This window comes from Talpa occidentalis, unplaced genomic scaffold, assembly GCF_014898055.3.
Source record: "Talpa occidentalis isolate TD23 unplaced genomic scaffold, MPIMG_talOcc4v2.1, whole genome shotgun sequence".
Classification (NCBI taxonomy): Eukaryota; Metazoa; Chordata; class Mammalia; order Eulipotyphla; family Talpidae; genus Talpa; species Talpa occidentalis.
The window spans coordinates 119,115,049-119,132,077 of record NW_026555331.1 but is presented as its reverse complement, the minus strand read 5'-3'; the positions used below and the strand labels follow the sequence as shown (position 1 = coordinate 119,132,077).

At 38.1% G+C, this 17,029-nt stretch overlaps 1 protein-coding gene across 1 annotated transcript in view; it reads right to left on the bottom strand.

The window, feature by feature from the left end:
• The window catches only part of MAGI2 (membrane associated guanylate kinase, WW and PDZ domain containing 2), a 1,147,386-nt gene that overhangs the window by 139,011 nt on the left and 991,346 nt on the right, over positions 1-17,029 (bottom strand). The window contains 2 exon segments of the mRNA XM_054692500.1: positions 2,853-3,042; positions 9,532-9,563. Coding sequence (XP_054548475.1) covers positions 2,853-3,042; positions 9,532-9,563 — 222 coding nt within the window.

Here is a 17,029-nt window from a genome sequence, read left to right as displayed (position 1 = left end):
TTTTTGGATTACTGCAACCCAATTTTGCATGTGAGTGCAAAAAATCTCTGTAGCTTTAGACCAGGTTATAAGGGAGGTTGCTATGAGATTACTATAGGCCAGGGAAATGCCAGGGGACTTGGTTCAGACAGCTTTGATTCGAATTCCCATCCTCACTTTCCCTGCTCCTGCTGATTTTTCTCCCTAGAAAAAGTTCAAGGACACAAGACTAAATGGAACCAAACCTAAAAGTTATGACCATGATTCTTAAAATTAGGAGTGGTTCACAATGAAAATTTTGATTATAGGTCTTCTGTGTAGACACGTACATTTTATGATCATTATATTAAACAGAAAACCTATTTGAAGATGATGAGATGTAGTTTTTTCTCCATTTGTTTAAATTTTTTGGTATTGTTTCAAATATTAAAATGAATGAAATTTTTTCCACATTTGGAAACAGTAAATGTATAGCAGCAAAGGGCTATTTTGTTCTCCCCCCTCCACACTCATCCAATTGTATAAATTAAGTGTGTATAGCTTTTTGCATGTCAGTCATAGCTCAATAAAGCAGCCAAAAAATATGCCCGCCATTCAAATGGGCATTTAAACAAAGAAAGAAAACAATTTGAAAGGACTCTTACAGACAGCCCAATATGTTAAAAACTGTGCATATTGATGTGTGAACTATCTGTTCTTTGAAGACCTGGGGACATCCGCAAGCAGAGCGAACTGCATTGCTAGGTAGCGACTAGAAAATCGCACATGCTGCCTGGGTTTCCTTAATCTTCAGGGTAGAGTTTTTCTTCCCTTGACATGATTTCTGTGTTTCATTCACACTCCATTTAGTGTTATGAAATAACAGGATAGAGCAGAGGAAGACGGGAGGAAATGAGTATGCTCTCTTTTGGCTTCCTAAGCGTGGTGACCCTGAAAGCTTTTCTGTGATCTCAGAAACATCACAGAGTGGATGAAAACAAGAAGCGGGGACATGATTACAGCAGTGGGGTGGCGCATAGCTGGGGTGCTGTGGGGCCCAGCGGGAGAGCATGGGGGGGCCAGGAGGTTTGTTGTTCCTGTAGCTGCAGCAACAAAGAGGAAGAAGAGCTCCCAGAGGAGGACTGAACACGGAAGCTATGGGAGGTCAAAGCAGATTGGTTTGCTCGGGTTGTTACAGGTGAGGGCAGAAAGGCAATGTGCAGAAACAGCATCACAGAGACAAGATAAAGGAACCAGGATTCCTTTGGGGTGGAAAAGGTCATGCGCAATTCCTCTAAGAAATGGAGGACACAACAGTAACAGACACCATCAAGAGAAGACTGAATAAATAGCAACACGGCCCTCATCCTGAATAATAAAGCCTTATATAGGAGAAGAAACTGCAAAAGAAAGCAAATGACTGAGAAGGAGACAAAAACTAAAGGAATTATTTTTTGATGTAGCCTAAATATCACCCCGAAATTAAATAAGCCAAGGATGCGATGATGATATTTTAATCCTGCAATGCATTTCCACTCTCCAGGTTAGAGGTTCTAAATCTTGCTCTGTACTGGTTTACTCTTATTCTTCTTATTTCCTCAGTTAAATTTGTGAAAACAGGACATATTACTCATCTTTGGTATCTCTTTCAGTGCTGAGAATGAAGTGGTATTCAATAAACACTTGGCTATTGAAGCAGAACTGTGCTGAAATCTTTTCAATTTTTTTTTTAGTTTAATGAGCATTAGTGCCTTGAATTCACACCCTATCTTCTAGAGCCCAAAATGCCACAGTAGCCCTGGCATAGTTGATTTTCTAGAAAAAAGAAAGGGGAGGAGGAGATTTATTTTGATGAAAATGATTTCTCAGTGGCCTGCTGTCCCAACTACTTTATCAATCAAAATTACTTTTACAAAGAGTTGTAGAGGATGGGGAAAAGGTATAATGTTTACTTTCCCCCTTACCAGCTGGGTGCATAATTCTCAGCCCCTGAGCTCATCAAAAAGTAAGCAAATTTGAGATCCTTTGAGATCACACTCAATTTGAAACTTGCTATTCATGCTTCAGGTGATAAAGTTGGGAAGAAGACATTGGCAGGACAAAGAAACAAAGGAAATCAGCAAACTGTAAATTGGAGCACGAGGCCCAAACCATTCTCACTAGACGGGATTTTCTGATCATTTACTCAGATTCATATTATATTGTCTATTGCCTTCATAGATTATATTTTCATGCCATTGAGAAATCTGTCCTCTAACATTCAGAAGAGATGACCTGTTCGATGGTGGAAAGAGGTACAATGAATGTACATACAATACTAAAAATCATTGTTTTCTAATATTTATAAAACACAATAAAATAATTTTAGAAGAACTTTGAAAGGGATGACAAGTACATACGCTACATTTTGTCTTATTACTGAACTTTCAAATGTTTCCCATTGCACTAAATGAATAGCGAAGATTTGTGTAGAAATGATTGGTACCTGCTCTATGTTGCTTTTGGAACCATTCATTTCATGATTGCGAACCTGAAGAATTGGCTAACATTTTACTCAGGGTCCTCAATTCTTCGAGGACTACACTGAAGACACTGCGAAAAATCTAAGCTTCAGAATCAATGTCAGATTAAGTGGATAAAAATCCCAAACATTTCTTCTTACCATTTGGTGACTTTCACAAAACTAGCAAGCAAAATATAAATGCTTTTATTAGACTTGACAGGCTTTTTTTTTTTTTTTTTTAAGAAAAGCTTATATCATCTGGCTTTACTTTTGAGATACTTTTTGTAGCTCAGAATATAAAATTACGCCAAATCATTTCAGCCTCAATATTTCTCCTGGCAGGGCTTCAGCTGTTATTAATGTACCCTTGTTGTATGTGGTTTTCACTTACGCCTACTTTCATAAATGGCTCTCGATTTCTCATAGAGCTCATATGGGTCAGGCTTTCTTGGATCAAAGGCCTCTGTTGAGTCAGGAAAGGAACTTCTGTGAAGGGCGGGTGGAAAGGGCAGGTTCTGTGGTATGACTGGAGCAGATAAACTCGTTTGAGGACTGCCTTGATTCTCCCATCGATCCATTATCTGGAAAGTGAAAGAGAACACAGAAAATGACTGAGGATGAATTCTTCCCTGCTATTTCCTTGTCATATACCACAACCCTTACTTTTAAGTTAGACTCTCTTGCCCTGTGGACTTTTCTTCCATAACACATTTGAAACTTTGGTCAGAGTGCCTTAAGATAAAAGATTCTATTTCCAGAAATAAAGCACCACAGACTGTTATAAATACAGTAGGTGCCTACTTCTGAATGCAAACTTATATAATCTTGTCATCTACTAGGTATCTTCCACAAATCACTCTCTGGGTTTGTTTTTTCCTCCTAAAAAATGAAGAAACATGTATCTCAGGGTAACTGATGTGTAAGTACCTAGAAATATAGAATATTATTCCTTTTCTATGAAGGTCCTGATACATTGCACCTTTTTTACTAAAACAGAAGAAGATAAAGTATTCATTTGACATCTATGCACATCCCAACAGCATTCTACGTCTGAACATTCAATCACTTTCCTTACTGCTTATAAGTAATTATACACCATCTGGGATTTATGAATTGTTCATTGTCTTATGTGAAGCCTCATTTACTGCTGATCTTGCAGTTCCATTCCCAAATGCTGCTGCTGTTGGTGCTACCACCACAATTTATCAAAGATCTACACAACACTTCCCAGTTTACCATGCTCTTTCACATATATCTTTGACCCTCACCATAGTCCTGTGAGATAAGTAAAAGAGAGACCCTCTGTCAGGGAGAGAGTCAGATTCACCAAGATCAGCTATTTGTACCATCTGCTTAACCTTCATTCAATAATCAAGTGATTCTTCCCTTAAACTAAACTTCTGCTTTGAATAAACCTGTGGTGTATATAATTTAGATCAGGTAATCACCTTGCTTCAAATGATGTACTGGGTCATTTAGGTCCTTAGGATAAAGGTCAAGCTCTCTAGTGGGGTCTGGTGGTTCCTTATGATCTGGATCCTGCTTACCTTCTTTATATCTACTGATGACATTGCCTCCCAGGCCCTAGGACCCATCAGTTTTTCTCCTATCTCTGAAACTTTGCATACTTTATTTTTCCTTTTCTCTGCAAAGTTTACCCACTTCGCACTCTTCATTTCTGTTGCTGGCAACTAGATTTAGGTGAGACATCTCTTCTAGAAGATCTCTGTGGGCCCTTCCTGATCTAATTACTTGTCCCTCCTGGGTGCTCCAGTGCCCTCTATCTGCCCCACTCACCGCTCACCACATCTAACCATAATTATGAGTCTACCTCTGGCTCATGAATAGATCATGTTGGGGACAGAGGCTGCAGTCTTCCTCACTGTCTTTACAACACAGAGTAAGTCCTCAGAAAATGTTAATGTAGTGAATGAATGAAGTCAGCGATAAACTATAGTCACTTAAAAAAAAAAAAACAAAAACCACCAGTTTTGATAATGCTATTTTGAGCTTGACACAATTATGACTTTTTGTTCCCCAGCACATGTTATTTGCATGCTGGCTGTATTTTGCTCAGGGCTGTAGCACTGCTCTGACCCATCAAAGATAAATATTTTAAAGCTGGATGGGATGTGAAATGCCAAGTACTGTGCATGTCACTGTGTAACATAAAAGGGGCCCATGAGCCTCTCACCTATGGAGGCTTGTGGAAGGGCTTGGGTGAGGCAGCATATTAAAGACACGGGTCACTGAGACTTCTTTTGATATAATTGGTTATATCACATTGGTGCTATGGCCTGAATATTTGGGTTCCCGTCCCTGCAATTCATACATTGAAATTCTTATTTATTTATTTATTTATTTATTTATTTATATAGAGGCATGTTATTTATTTATTTGTTTGTTTGTTTGTTTGTTTGTTTGTTTGTTTTGTCTATACATGCACTGGGTACAGTCAGAAGCGCGGGAGGGTGAGAGAATTCACCAGAGCCAGAGCTGGGAGCAGAGCAGGTAGAAGGACTGAAGTACACTGCTGAGGGGAGCAGCGGGCAGCAGGAGAGGTCTGCGCGCCATGTGGGACCCTCCTCCGGTGGCTGGGGAGCAGCCGGGGATCGAACCGGCACCGCAGAGGCCGCGGGCAGCTTCGCAACCCAGCGCTCAACCGCTGCGCCACCGCGGAGGCCCATATACATTGAAATTCTAATACCTCAGGTGGTAGTGTCAGGAGTGGAGTTTGGGGAAGGAGGAGGGTGGAGTCCTCACGAGTGGCATTAGTGCCCTTTTGAAGGAGATCTCACAAAGTTTCCTAGCCCCTTTACTAGGGGAGGTTATAGTGAAAAGATGTCTGTCTAGTGAAAAGATGTCTGAAGTAGGCTTTCACCACAATGAATCTGTTGGTGTCTTGATCTTCTGAAGCATCCAGAACTATGAGAAGTACATTTCTTTAGTTTATCAGTCATCTAGTCTATGGTGTTTTGTTCTGACAGTCCAAAGGAACTAGGGCAATAGGCTTCATTTTAATTTGTTTTCTATATGAACTATTGGCCAAGATTTCATTCAAACAAAGGTTTCTATAGCTAAAATGGATGGAAAAGCCCTCGTTAAGATCAATTTTTAAATATTAAACATAATCTCTAGGTGAATAATGAGCTCCCGTGGCTGTCAGTGGCAGACCCTGGGTCAGAAGCAATCTAAAGCTTCAGCAGGAGTGCTTTGTAGCATAAGAGCACATTGAGGAGAATAATCAGTAAATTTGTTTAGAGTTCAAGTTAATTCTCAGTGAATCTTTTGTTTCCATTTAGTTAAAATCTTAAAATATGCACTTAACAATTTATTTAATAGCACAATTCATATTGGAAGCTCTTCTGGGTTCCTTTGGTCATCTATTCTGTGTCTTTGCTATGATGGAAAGACAAATACTTGTGGTTAAATGTATATCCTTTTATATTTTTCAATTTAACTGACTTTAGATACCATGTGGATGTATTCTGTCTTCTGTCTGACTTTCTCCCTTCTCTTTCATAAGGTACTAAATTCTAAAAAGTCAATAAATTAAAAACATGGTCTGAGTAGCTGTAATGTTCCACTTGTCATCACAGGGCTTCAGAAAATGTCTATTTCCTCCCACCATCTTCCAATGAGGGTTATAAGATACCCGCTTAGGTCTTGTGTATATGTATTCTTCATGCATAGTCATCAGAGTAAACATGCTTTAGGTGAAATACTAATGTTTCTAAAAACATTCTTAAAACTACAGAACAAATAATGATTTGGGCACTGTTTAGGCAGATTGAAAAATTCTACAACTTCTGTAGCACAGAGATGGGGGAACTAGTCAAGAGTCCAGTTGATGCTAAGCGAAGCACTGACAACATTGTGCTATTTCATGCATCGATTCTCGAGTCGCTCTGCCAAGGCTTCATAAAAGATCACAGAGAAGAAAACCACTGTGCCCATGACATCTCTGCAGGAGTTCACTCACAGCCTATACTCTCCTGACTCTTACAGAATGATTTGTTGTCTCTGACCCAGATCACCATGGAGCAAACCACCTGTCCTGGGGTCTGAGGTCACCTCTGTTCACAGCACCTTTGCAGGGTACAGTTTGTTGACTTCTCCTTGTTTTCTTAGACAACTTGGTCTCTCACTTTTGCTGTACAGCAGGGACACTTTACATTCACTTGTCCCTTTCCATTTTCACAAACACCCAAGCCTCTGATCCTGTCCCTTTGCCCAGGTCCCTGGGTCTCACTTATTCCACTTAAAGTTTTTCTGGCCTTGACCTGTCTAGACTTGTGTTACCTACCACGTATTTACCTCTGAACAAGGCATCTGATTGGGTTTTGTTTAGTCCTAGTGGCGTCTATACATAGACTGATATTTATAAACATCTCATTAAAGCAAGGAAAACACGGAAATGAAGTCATTTTCTATAACTGGGAGAAGTCTTGTATCTCTGTCATCTTGGTGAATGGCTTGTTGATATGAAAGGACAGTTGCTGAAATGTCAGAGGACAGAGTGGACATGTGGCCCACAACAGGGCATCAAACAGAAAACAGGAAACCTCCCTGTTCATGGTATGATCGGTTTTTCTAACTCCACCTTCTGATTCCAGGGTGCACAAGCGAAGGCTTGTGAATAAGGAAACCTTCTCCCCAAATGAAATACTGAATCTAGAAACTGTTTCCTTCCTATATAAGCTAGGGTAGTCTAAACATATCCCCTCACTGTTTTTGGCCAGAGCTGGGAGATGAAGGAATTTGACTTGATTCTGTATTTGAAGAATGAACTTGGGCTTCTTCCAGATGGCAGAGAATGAGAACCCACTATCATCAGTATTTTGCGTGGTAAGCAGGAAATGACTATCTCAACATAAAAGCCATAGGGTGGGTAACCAGGTTAGGATGTGACATGGGACCAATGGAGCAGTCTTCCTCAGGACAACGTTTCCTGATCTTGACTAAGGATATTGTCCTCTCAAAGGAGAGAGTGTATAAATCCACGTAGTAATCCACTTAGTAAGGTTTTCTGCATCAAGGGTCTGCCTTTTAAGATGATAGGCATTTATATTTTTGAGCTCAACATATAGAGGCAGTACTTTAAACACTAACACTTTATATGGATTAACTCTTGACAATAACCATAATAGGGGGTATTATTATTATTCTCCTTTTACAGTTGTAGAATTTGAGATACTGAGTTTAAATAGCTAGCTCAAGATCACATAGATAGTAAAGAGAAGAAGCAAAGCTTTAACCCAGACCTCCTAGCTATTATATCATACTGTCTCTTAGCTACAGGGCTTAGTCTAAAGAGTTTATGATGGATACAGAGAATACTAAATTGGCAATGCTCAATCTTTACTCAGCTGAACCTTAGCTTTTATAGAAATGCATGGGTCTAGTATTAATTATAAACTGAATTCCATAAAGCCGTTTTTTGGTATTATTGACTATGGTTGCAATTACTAAAATGATAGCAAATGCTGCAACTATGCCAAATGTCATCTTTTGTGTAAATGTGGTACACATAAGGAAATCACTAGCTTGCATAATTGTAGCACCAGGGTGAGGTTGCAAGATTCCTTGTTAAATCAAATGAAGATGTGCATAACCACAAAACCCAGGTTTAACTTTAAAGGTGAAAGGAAGAACTTATTTGGATTTTGGTCAAGATAAAAAAAATTACACATTAAACACTTTCAAAATACTTCTTTTCAAAATCACATGCACAGTAAGTGCTTTCCTAAACTCAAATAAGACCAGTTTCCCCATCTGATGGTCTCTGTGAAGCAGACGAGGTAAGTTCTACGCAGGCACATGCTCGGTGAGCCCCAGCTCTGACAGTGGCTGTCCCTCTTCTCCAGCTCCAGGTTTCCTCATCTCTCTTTGAAAGAAACCTGAAATTCAGGCCCATTATGGGGCTCGATGTTATCTTATTTTCGCATCTCTTCAAACCATTTTCAAGGCTGTACTGTTTGAGGAAAGTGTTTATTGCACTTATAAGTATGCAAAAATTCTATCACTGCCATTTTCAAATTGAGAAAAGCAAGGAGTCAAATATTCCCTCTGTAAAAGAAATAAAAGATGCATCAAACTAACATACAAATTACCTACTCATTCCCTGAGCTGTTGACTCTGAGAGGAAAAAAAAGAAGTAGGTGGTGGATGTGAGTCCCTGAGGTATTTATTTATTTATTTATTTATTTATTTATTTATTTATTTATTGACTTGAATCACTCTGCTACTGTTTTCTTCTCATTGTGGGTTTAAGACATTCCAGTCAGGGTAACATATTCTAACACACCACGAAGTGGAATCCCAGAAAGTCAGTCCCAGCTCTTGGGACTTGGGCAATTACTAGTTTCAACCTAATAGCAAATAACGATCACCTTTATCTATGAAACCAACCTGGCTAACCCACTCATGAAAGCCATGAGCCTACAATGACATCAGAATTTTAGGATGATTCATAAAGGAACTAGGAACAGAGTTAAGTGATGGCAGAGAGCACCAGTATCTGAAGATGATTCAGAAGCACTACTTTGTCAGATTTGTTTGGTGAAATTATATATATGAATAATTTCAAAATATATGTGGAAAACATACATGGAATAAATATATGCATACATATTTAGCTCTGTCTACACTAAAATATAATATAAAACTATGTACAGAGTTGAGTATCTTGTGGACCTGATTTGAACTGCAGGTCAAGACTTTTGGACCTATAATTTGCATTATTTCCAAAAATTCCATGTTTTAAAGATTATAGTATTTCTGACAGGGGAAAAGCAAAAGATCTCTAAAGTGTTCTTAATATACCACACTGAATAGTGTTAATGCTCATTTTGTAAGTATGTTTTAAACACAGCAGGATTGTCTCTACAGGTAAGTAAGATGAGTTAGTTTTATATTTGTCCCACAAATACAAGGATACAGAATTTGTTCATTTGACATCACAGAGTCTTAGAGGTGGAAAGATCAGAGGTCACCTGATTCAACTCTTATTTAGTGGGATTGCAAAAATAACCAGAAATAAAGAAAGAAGCATAATAATTCCAACTTACAGGCTTTGGAGTTTTCCATGGAGAAAAGAAACCTGTAATAAAGAAAACAATATTTGAACTTTGAAAATATACCCCATTACCACTTACAGGTGGCATGATATTAAGATAATTGTAGGTTACTTTAAATTAGTTAACAGCAAACAATAATGACAACATAAAATTCTGCCTGGCTGTATTGTTTTCCTCAAGGAGCCCATATAAATTCATTGGGATCATATTAATGATTCTAAGGTCATTTCCTTATTTGGCAGCTGAGGATTCTATTCTGAAGCACAGGGAAGTATGTGACCGGCAAACCAGAAAATAGTTTATAAAACGTAAGACTGAATCATTCTTAGGGATTTCTGTGAAACAGCCTCAGAGAGAGAGAGAAGATATAAATGTCAATTAACCTTTGCTTAGTATAATAAATAATCTTGCTTTATGCAGTTAAAAATCAATTAATAAGGCTTCATTAGTTCTAAATTTAAAAAAGTGTGTAGAACTGTATCATGAATCAGATACTTGGGTAACTTGTTATAGGACTGTTCTGCTGAGATTTCTCTAAAGCAGATACCTATTTTATTATTCTTCTACCCAAGTGTCATACAATGTTTTGCAAAATGTTCAAATGTTTGTTAGTTGAATGAATCATGTATCATCAAACCAAATGTTTTTCAGCTTATCAATCCACCAATGGCTGGATGATTGGATTGACTCTGCTGTGATCCAAGAGAACACTAAGATATTTAAAAGGGTAGGTGAATTCCCATTTCTTTTATTATTGTTATTATTTTAACAAATAGGACCAGTAAAAAAAAAAGATAGTAAGAACAAGTTTAAAAATACCAGGGCAAACACTGGCCCTAGCAAGCCAAACATATTCTAGCGAAAACCAGAAGTATCTTCTTTTCATATCATAGCTACCTTCTTTTAACAGTTTCCCTTTGTGTTAATATTAGGTGGTATCTGATAAAATGCTAAATATACATAAAAATATACCACATAATATGTTTACCCATTTTAAAACTGGGACTTGTACAAAATGGGAGTAGTGTAAAGCCATAGGCAATTTATAGGCATTATCTACAGAAATCTGGACGCACAAGTATCTGGACACTTAAAACACTCCAACTCAGCTGTGGCATAAATACTAACCGCACCTCAATACATCCTGCAAAGCACCGATGTTTTATTTTATGAAAAAATGGATATATAATCCATCATGTTTCTCAACGTTCTTTGGGAGCCAGAGTTAAGTTTAAGGCTCAGATGTTGTAATCATCTTACCTATGAAGACAAATAGAAATAACTCATTTTCTCCCATACCCTGTAATTTCTTACGTCCCTTTTCAACTAATGAGAAAAATCCTGTTCAATGTGTGGTTTGATTATAATTTAATTATAATGATTTAGTCATATTCTTTTTGGAAAAAACAGATTAAAAAATAACAAGTTTATCTCCTTGACTCATTCTGTAAAATACCAATACAAACAATTTGACCCCTAATTATAAAGTAAAAAATTCTAGGCCAATTAATCATTATTTTCAGTAAATGACAAAATTTATTTTCTGCCTTCTGAAATTGCCAGCAACAGTTTCTTTGAGAAAAGGTGTCTTTAGTAAATTCTCACAATATCAACATGCTCAATTAATTCCTGTTCTTCTTTTGTATTGTCACCTCTTTCCTGGAGTGCTGGAACAGTTTGGGTATTGGCTGTTTTACATTTGTTAGGTGCTGGGAGTACATTGTAGTGATCACAGTTTTGATATAAGATGTATTGAAAATTGTTTCTCTATTAGGGAGTTCTCGTCCCCATATGGGACATTATCTTAAGAGAAGATCATTCCTCTTATGGAAAATGTGCAATTATCTGACCTCTTTTTTTTTTTTTTTTTTAATCTTAAATTTTATTTTTATATTCCCCCATACAATTGCAAACGCCCCATTCTGACCCCAATCCTTCCCCTCCCGCCCAATTATCTGACCTCTTAGCAGTATGGTGCTAGAAGTAAAATAACTAAGCAGGACATTGGTTAAGATCAGACAAGGAGAGAGGGTTGTTTAACTTGCACACCTTTCATCATAGGTACTTTGGCATCCTGTTTTTTGAGCACTGTTTCATTCAGTCTGACCTCAGACCATTGGAACAACCCAGAACTTTCTTACTGTTTCCATTATAGCAGTTTCTATAATATTTCTAATGCTGATTTGTGCTGCAGAGACGTTAGTCTCTGAAGCAATAATTGCCCTTCCTGAGTCACTGTCAAAAAACAGCTGCTAGCTGAAGAGTAAGTAATTTTAGGTAGTAAGAAATAGCACCGGGGATGTGAGGGCGATCTGGCTGCGACATCTGTCACCCCATTGATCGCCAGGGTTGATTCGGCTGATCTGGCTGGCTAGGCGGGTGTCCCCTTCCTCCCTCACCGCTCCATGTGCGTCCCTCCCGAAGCTGCGCGCTCAGTCGAAGAGGACGGCCTTCCCCGAATAGAGATGGACCGGTCTTCGGTGGAGGGTATACGAGTAGCTGCGCTCCCCTGCTAGAACCTCCAAACAAGCTCTCAAGAAATAGCACCGGGATAGACTTCCTTAAAATAAATAACATGTGATTATGTTTCTTTGGCAAATTATCAATCAAGCTATAAGGATTTAAATTAAGATGAATAGAAAGCATCTATTTTGGATATACTCAATTTGGCACGATTAAGCCATAAGGTTAAGTTTTCTACATGATTAAACTCCAATTTTGGGCTCAACTTCATTGGAAGAGCTATTGAAATAGTACCATCACAATGTGGGCCAAGTCATAATAGATTATAAATGTACAATATATACAAAATTTTTTTGGTAGGGAAGCCCTTTCTTTAGGAAACCTAACCTGTTCCAATATCCAAAAACCAAAATAAAAATGTTATATCCTTTTCTTTTTCTGAAGTTCATTCTGGCAGGAGACAGATCACAGATTTTTGGTTTGCTAACACTATTACTTTTGGGGTTTCGAACCACACCACATTTCCTCAGAGGGAAATGAGAGCAGGAATGTAAATAACTTTTTCTTTTAAAGTTCCTTAAAATGACTTAATCCATGTTTTCTGTACTGATGATTTTATTGGTGGGTGCATTTTTGTGAGTGTGCAAATGTAAACTATTTAATTCTGAATCTTAAGATAACAAATGCAAAAGACCTCAAAGTTGTGACCTAACCAAAACATGTATAGGGATATAAGAGAAAAAAAAATAAGAGAATAAATGGAAAAAATTAGATGTAGCTAATAAGGACATTTGGATGCATTTAATGTAAATTTCAAAACTGAATTAGGTCTCTAAAATCTGTCTTCTTTAGGATCAGAAATAAAATTAAAATATATTTTTATTCTGCACTTAAAAGCAGAGTGAGGAGCCTCCCTGGTGGTGCAAGGGGTTGAGATGCAACATGAGGCTGTCCGCAGCCACTGCAGCACGAATTCAATCCCGGGCCGGGGACCTGCCCATATGGTGCAGCAGACCTCTCCTGGCTCGCCCACTGCTCCTCTCAGCAGTGTATTTCAGTCAGTCTGCCTGTTCTGTTCCCCACTCTGTCTCTGGTGAATCCTCTCACCCCCAATACTTCTGGCCTGTAACCCAGTTCTTGTGTACATAAATAAATCTTAAAAAATTTTATTTGTGCTTCTTTAAATTCACTTAAACTAGGAATACTATATTTCTATTTGCTAAATCTGAATATCCTATATAAGGAAATTTTATATACGTCCTGTATAACCATTTAAAAATAAAAACACAATTGTAATATCTACTGCAGGTAGTATCCACTCAATTCTGTAAAAGCCCAGAGAGTACTTAATATTTCCTTTTCTTGCACCCCATCCAATGTTTCATTGTCAGAAATCTTGCTTTAGAGAAAGCTCAGAAAATCCATTTGATATACAGATCATTGGATTGTTTTGGTTATCTGTGTCTCTGTAGTCTTGACTGAGGTCTTACCTCCCGGGATGCAGAATTCTGTGTGGCCAACGCTAGTGTCACAAAGGACTGTTTTGAAATTGCTTAGTGATGGGTCAGCACCATTGCCTTATCCCAAGAGGAAGGTTTCCCAGAATGGCTGATTCAGAACCTACTTCTTATTACCCATAATGTCCCAAAAGTAAGAATATGGGCAGACTTACAAGAGTTCTGAAAGGAGAGCCCCTTTTCTAACCTGCATGTGTGAGTTATTTGGTAAGAGATTTTTATTATTTATTTTTAGAAGGCAAAAGTTGATGAATTTTCTTAAAATTGCCCCAATTAGAATAAGGTGTTAAAATACAACAAAGAGCAATTTTATGGGTAGGTCCTATCATTTTATCTCAATTTGGGTAATATTACAGCAATTTTTCAAGATTCTAGGAGTTTCCCCAAACAGAGCTAAATCTATCCATGTGCCTCCCCACTCCATTCAATATATTGAACTTCCATTTGCACATGTGGAATGGCTTCTTCTTCCATTGGAGTACCTGACTCCAGTTCTGAAGATTATTGTTACAGTTTCATGTATTTTATTGGGGATTCTACAGTTAATAAAAATGATAGACATGCAGAGGAAACTCTATTTCTCCCTTTCTTTAAACAACAGAAAAGAAAAAGCAACCATTTTGAAATAAAGAACAGTTTCACTGCAGATGCCCCTACCCTGGATTAATAAAAGCTGTGTTCGTTTTGCTTAAAAAAGAAGGCAGACACAGCAGCATATATGTACTACTGAATGGTGCACTTAAGTATGGCTAATATTGCAAATTTTAAGTTCTATATCTTACCACAAGTAAAAAAAAAAAAGCAATAAAACAAAGAAGAGAAAAAAAAAGAACAAAAGTACGTGCATAGTGCATGACTGGGAGAATTTTGTTTCACCCACCTTGTGGCCTCCCCTGGAGGACAGAGGACCCACCTGGACCCCCACCTGCTGTGCTGTCCAGTCTCAAAAAGGACTCTGAGCAATGAAGGGATTCAGATTCCCACTACTTTCCTGCAAATATTTCAGGGACTGTGAGAAACTCTAGTATAAGAAATCTATTTAAAATTTTTTCCAAAGGGGGAAAAAGCCCCAGGGTTTTTAGACTCTCCAGTTAGGGCTTATTTAAGTGAGGAAAAAATACCACTAATAAAGTTAATCTTTAATTCAAAGATCCTCCCATTTTCCCAGGCTGGCAAAATTTTCATCAGAAATTCAGCCTTTGGTAAATGTAAGCCAGCAGGGTAATGAGCTAATTTCCATTAAAACTAGTTCAATGTTACTCACTTCTTCTCTGTTTTTTGACTGATTCATGTATTTCTTATTAAAATTCATTAAATGGGCTAAGCCCTGAAGTTCCATAGATAATTTGCTTAAGCTATATGAAATAAGTGAAAGGGCATTTTTCTTAATGAAACTGACCCAGGCTAAGAAATGACCTTTCCATTAAGCAAGTGTGGATATCCACTGCTGGGGTGCCCACACCTCACAGCACCACATTTCAGACAAGAAAAATATTCAATTTGCAAAGAAAATTTCAAATTGCTGCCATAGATGGCTTGGATAATCTACTTTTATGTGGTGAGCAGAGGCTTTCTTTCCACTGATTTAAAAAGATTCTGCATCTTTTATACAAAGTGTTTTTCTTTTTCTTTCTTTTTTTTTTTTTTTAAGATTTATTTATTCATACAAGCACTGGGTACAGTCAGAAGCGCGGGAGGGTGAGAGAATTCACCAGAGCCAGAGCGGGGAACAGAACAGGCAGACTGACAAAACACACTGCTGAGGGGAACAGCAGGCGGCAGGAGAGGTCTGCGCGCCATGTGGGACCCTCGCCGGTGGCCGGGGATCGAACCAGCACTGCAGAGGCTGCGGGCAGCCTCGCAGCCCAGCGCTCGACCGCCGTGCCACCAGGGGAAGGCCCAAAGTGTTTTTCTTATAAACACTAAAAGATATTTTCCCAGTGGCCATTTCTCCCTGGCTTTGTTCCTTATGGAGAAAGCAACTCTACCATTTCATGTAATCCCAATGAATATGTAGAAAGGATAAACTTGCACATGTTGTCTCCTGATAAACTATGCTACATAAAGAATATTTTCAAAATAAAACAGGTAAGGCAAATGGCTTCCAACAGGAATAAAAGAATGGAAGGGAAAAGGGAGAAAAGTATAAGGGAGGCTAAAACTAATAGCAAGATGAGGCTTGCAGAAAATATTAACTATCACAAAGGTTTTTTATTTATGTTCTGAACAAGACCAAGGGCAATGAAGAGAGGAAATTGCTGCTGGGTTTATGGCATACTGTAAACAGCTGGCAAAGAATATGTGGAAGGATACCAGTAGTTGCAAATAGAAAATTCGAATTCCAACAGTTATATTTTGTGTACAATGATGTATGTAGACTATTAAAACTAAAAAAAAAAAAAATTAAGAAACCCATCTAGAAGTATCTTTAAGACAGATTAAATGTTTGCTTTGGTACTTTAAATATTTATTGAGTTGTGGGTATTTCACAAGCACCATACATTCAGCATAGCAAAAGTGGAAACTTTGATCTTTCTTCCCTGTCTGTGTTCTCTATTTTGGTAACTTTTACTTGCCTCTCCAAATTTTTAAGACAGGCAGATGAAAGTCCTATCTTCACCTTTATTTCCTTATTGCCAAATACTGTCTAGTCTGCCTCCAAAGTTTATTTGAAATCCACTTCTGTCCATCTCCTTGGCTATCATACACCTCATCATCTCTTGCCTGGGGTTAATCACAGAAAGTTTGTTGTCATCACTGATTGTGATCATGCTTAAAACCCTTCAATGGATTCCCCACTGCGTTTAGGATAAAACACAAAACCTACAAGGCCTTGTATAAGCTGGTCCCTACTTCCCAGTCACCTCATGGGTCATAGCCTTTCATTCACTAAAGTTCCTTGAATAGTTAGCTTCTTCTAACCAGAGGGCCTTTGCACAATCTCTTTCATTTGCCCAACCTCTCTCACTTTTCACACAGCTGCCTCTGACTGTTTATCAGGGGCGATATCTCAGCTTTTATTTTAAATCAAAGTTCTCTTTTATAACTTTTCATTGCATTTGTATTTTTCCTTTATTATGGCATCCATTACCACTTGTGATTATATTACAAAGTCATATTTACATAATTACATTTGTGAAAGTATTAGTGAGATGTCTATCTCCCCAACTAGAGTATCAATTGCATTAGGGCAGGGAACATAAATCTATTTTGTTCACAGTGATTTCGCAGTACTTATAAGAAAGCTCAGCATAAGGTGGCTATTTCAATAGATGCATCAAATGCATGAATAATAGTAGTGGAAGATGAGGAGAGTAGAAAGAAGACAGAGTTACAAGATAGTTAGGACAACTGATGATGCCTGGTGTTTGGGGGTGGGTGGGTGGAGGAATGGTGTTAAGAAGAAAATTAAGTCTATGATGACTTGGAACTTGGAAACCTGGATGATGGCGTCCACAGCTGAGGAAAGAAATACAGTGAAGAGATTTCTTTGAGTGGAGACTGTGTGT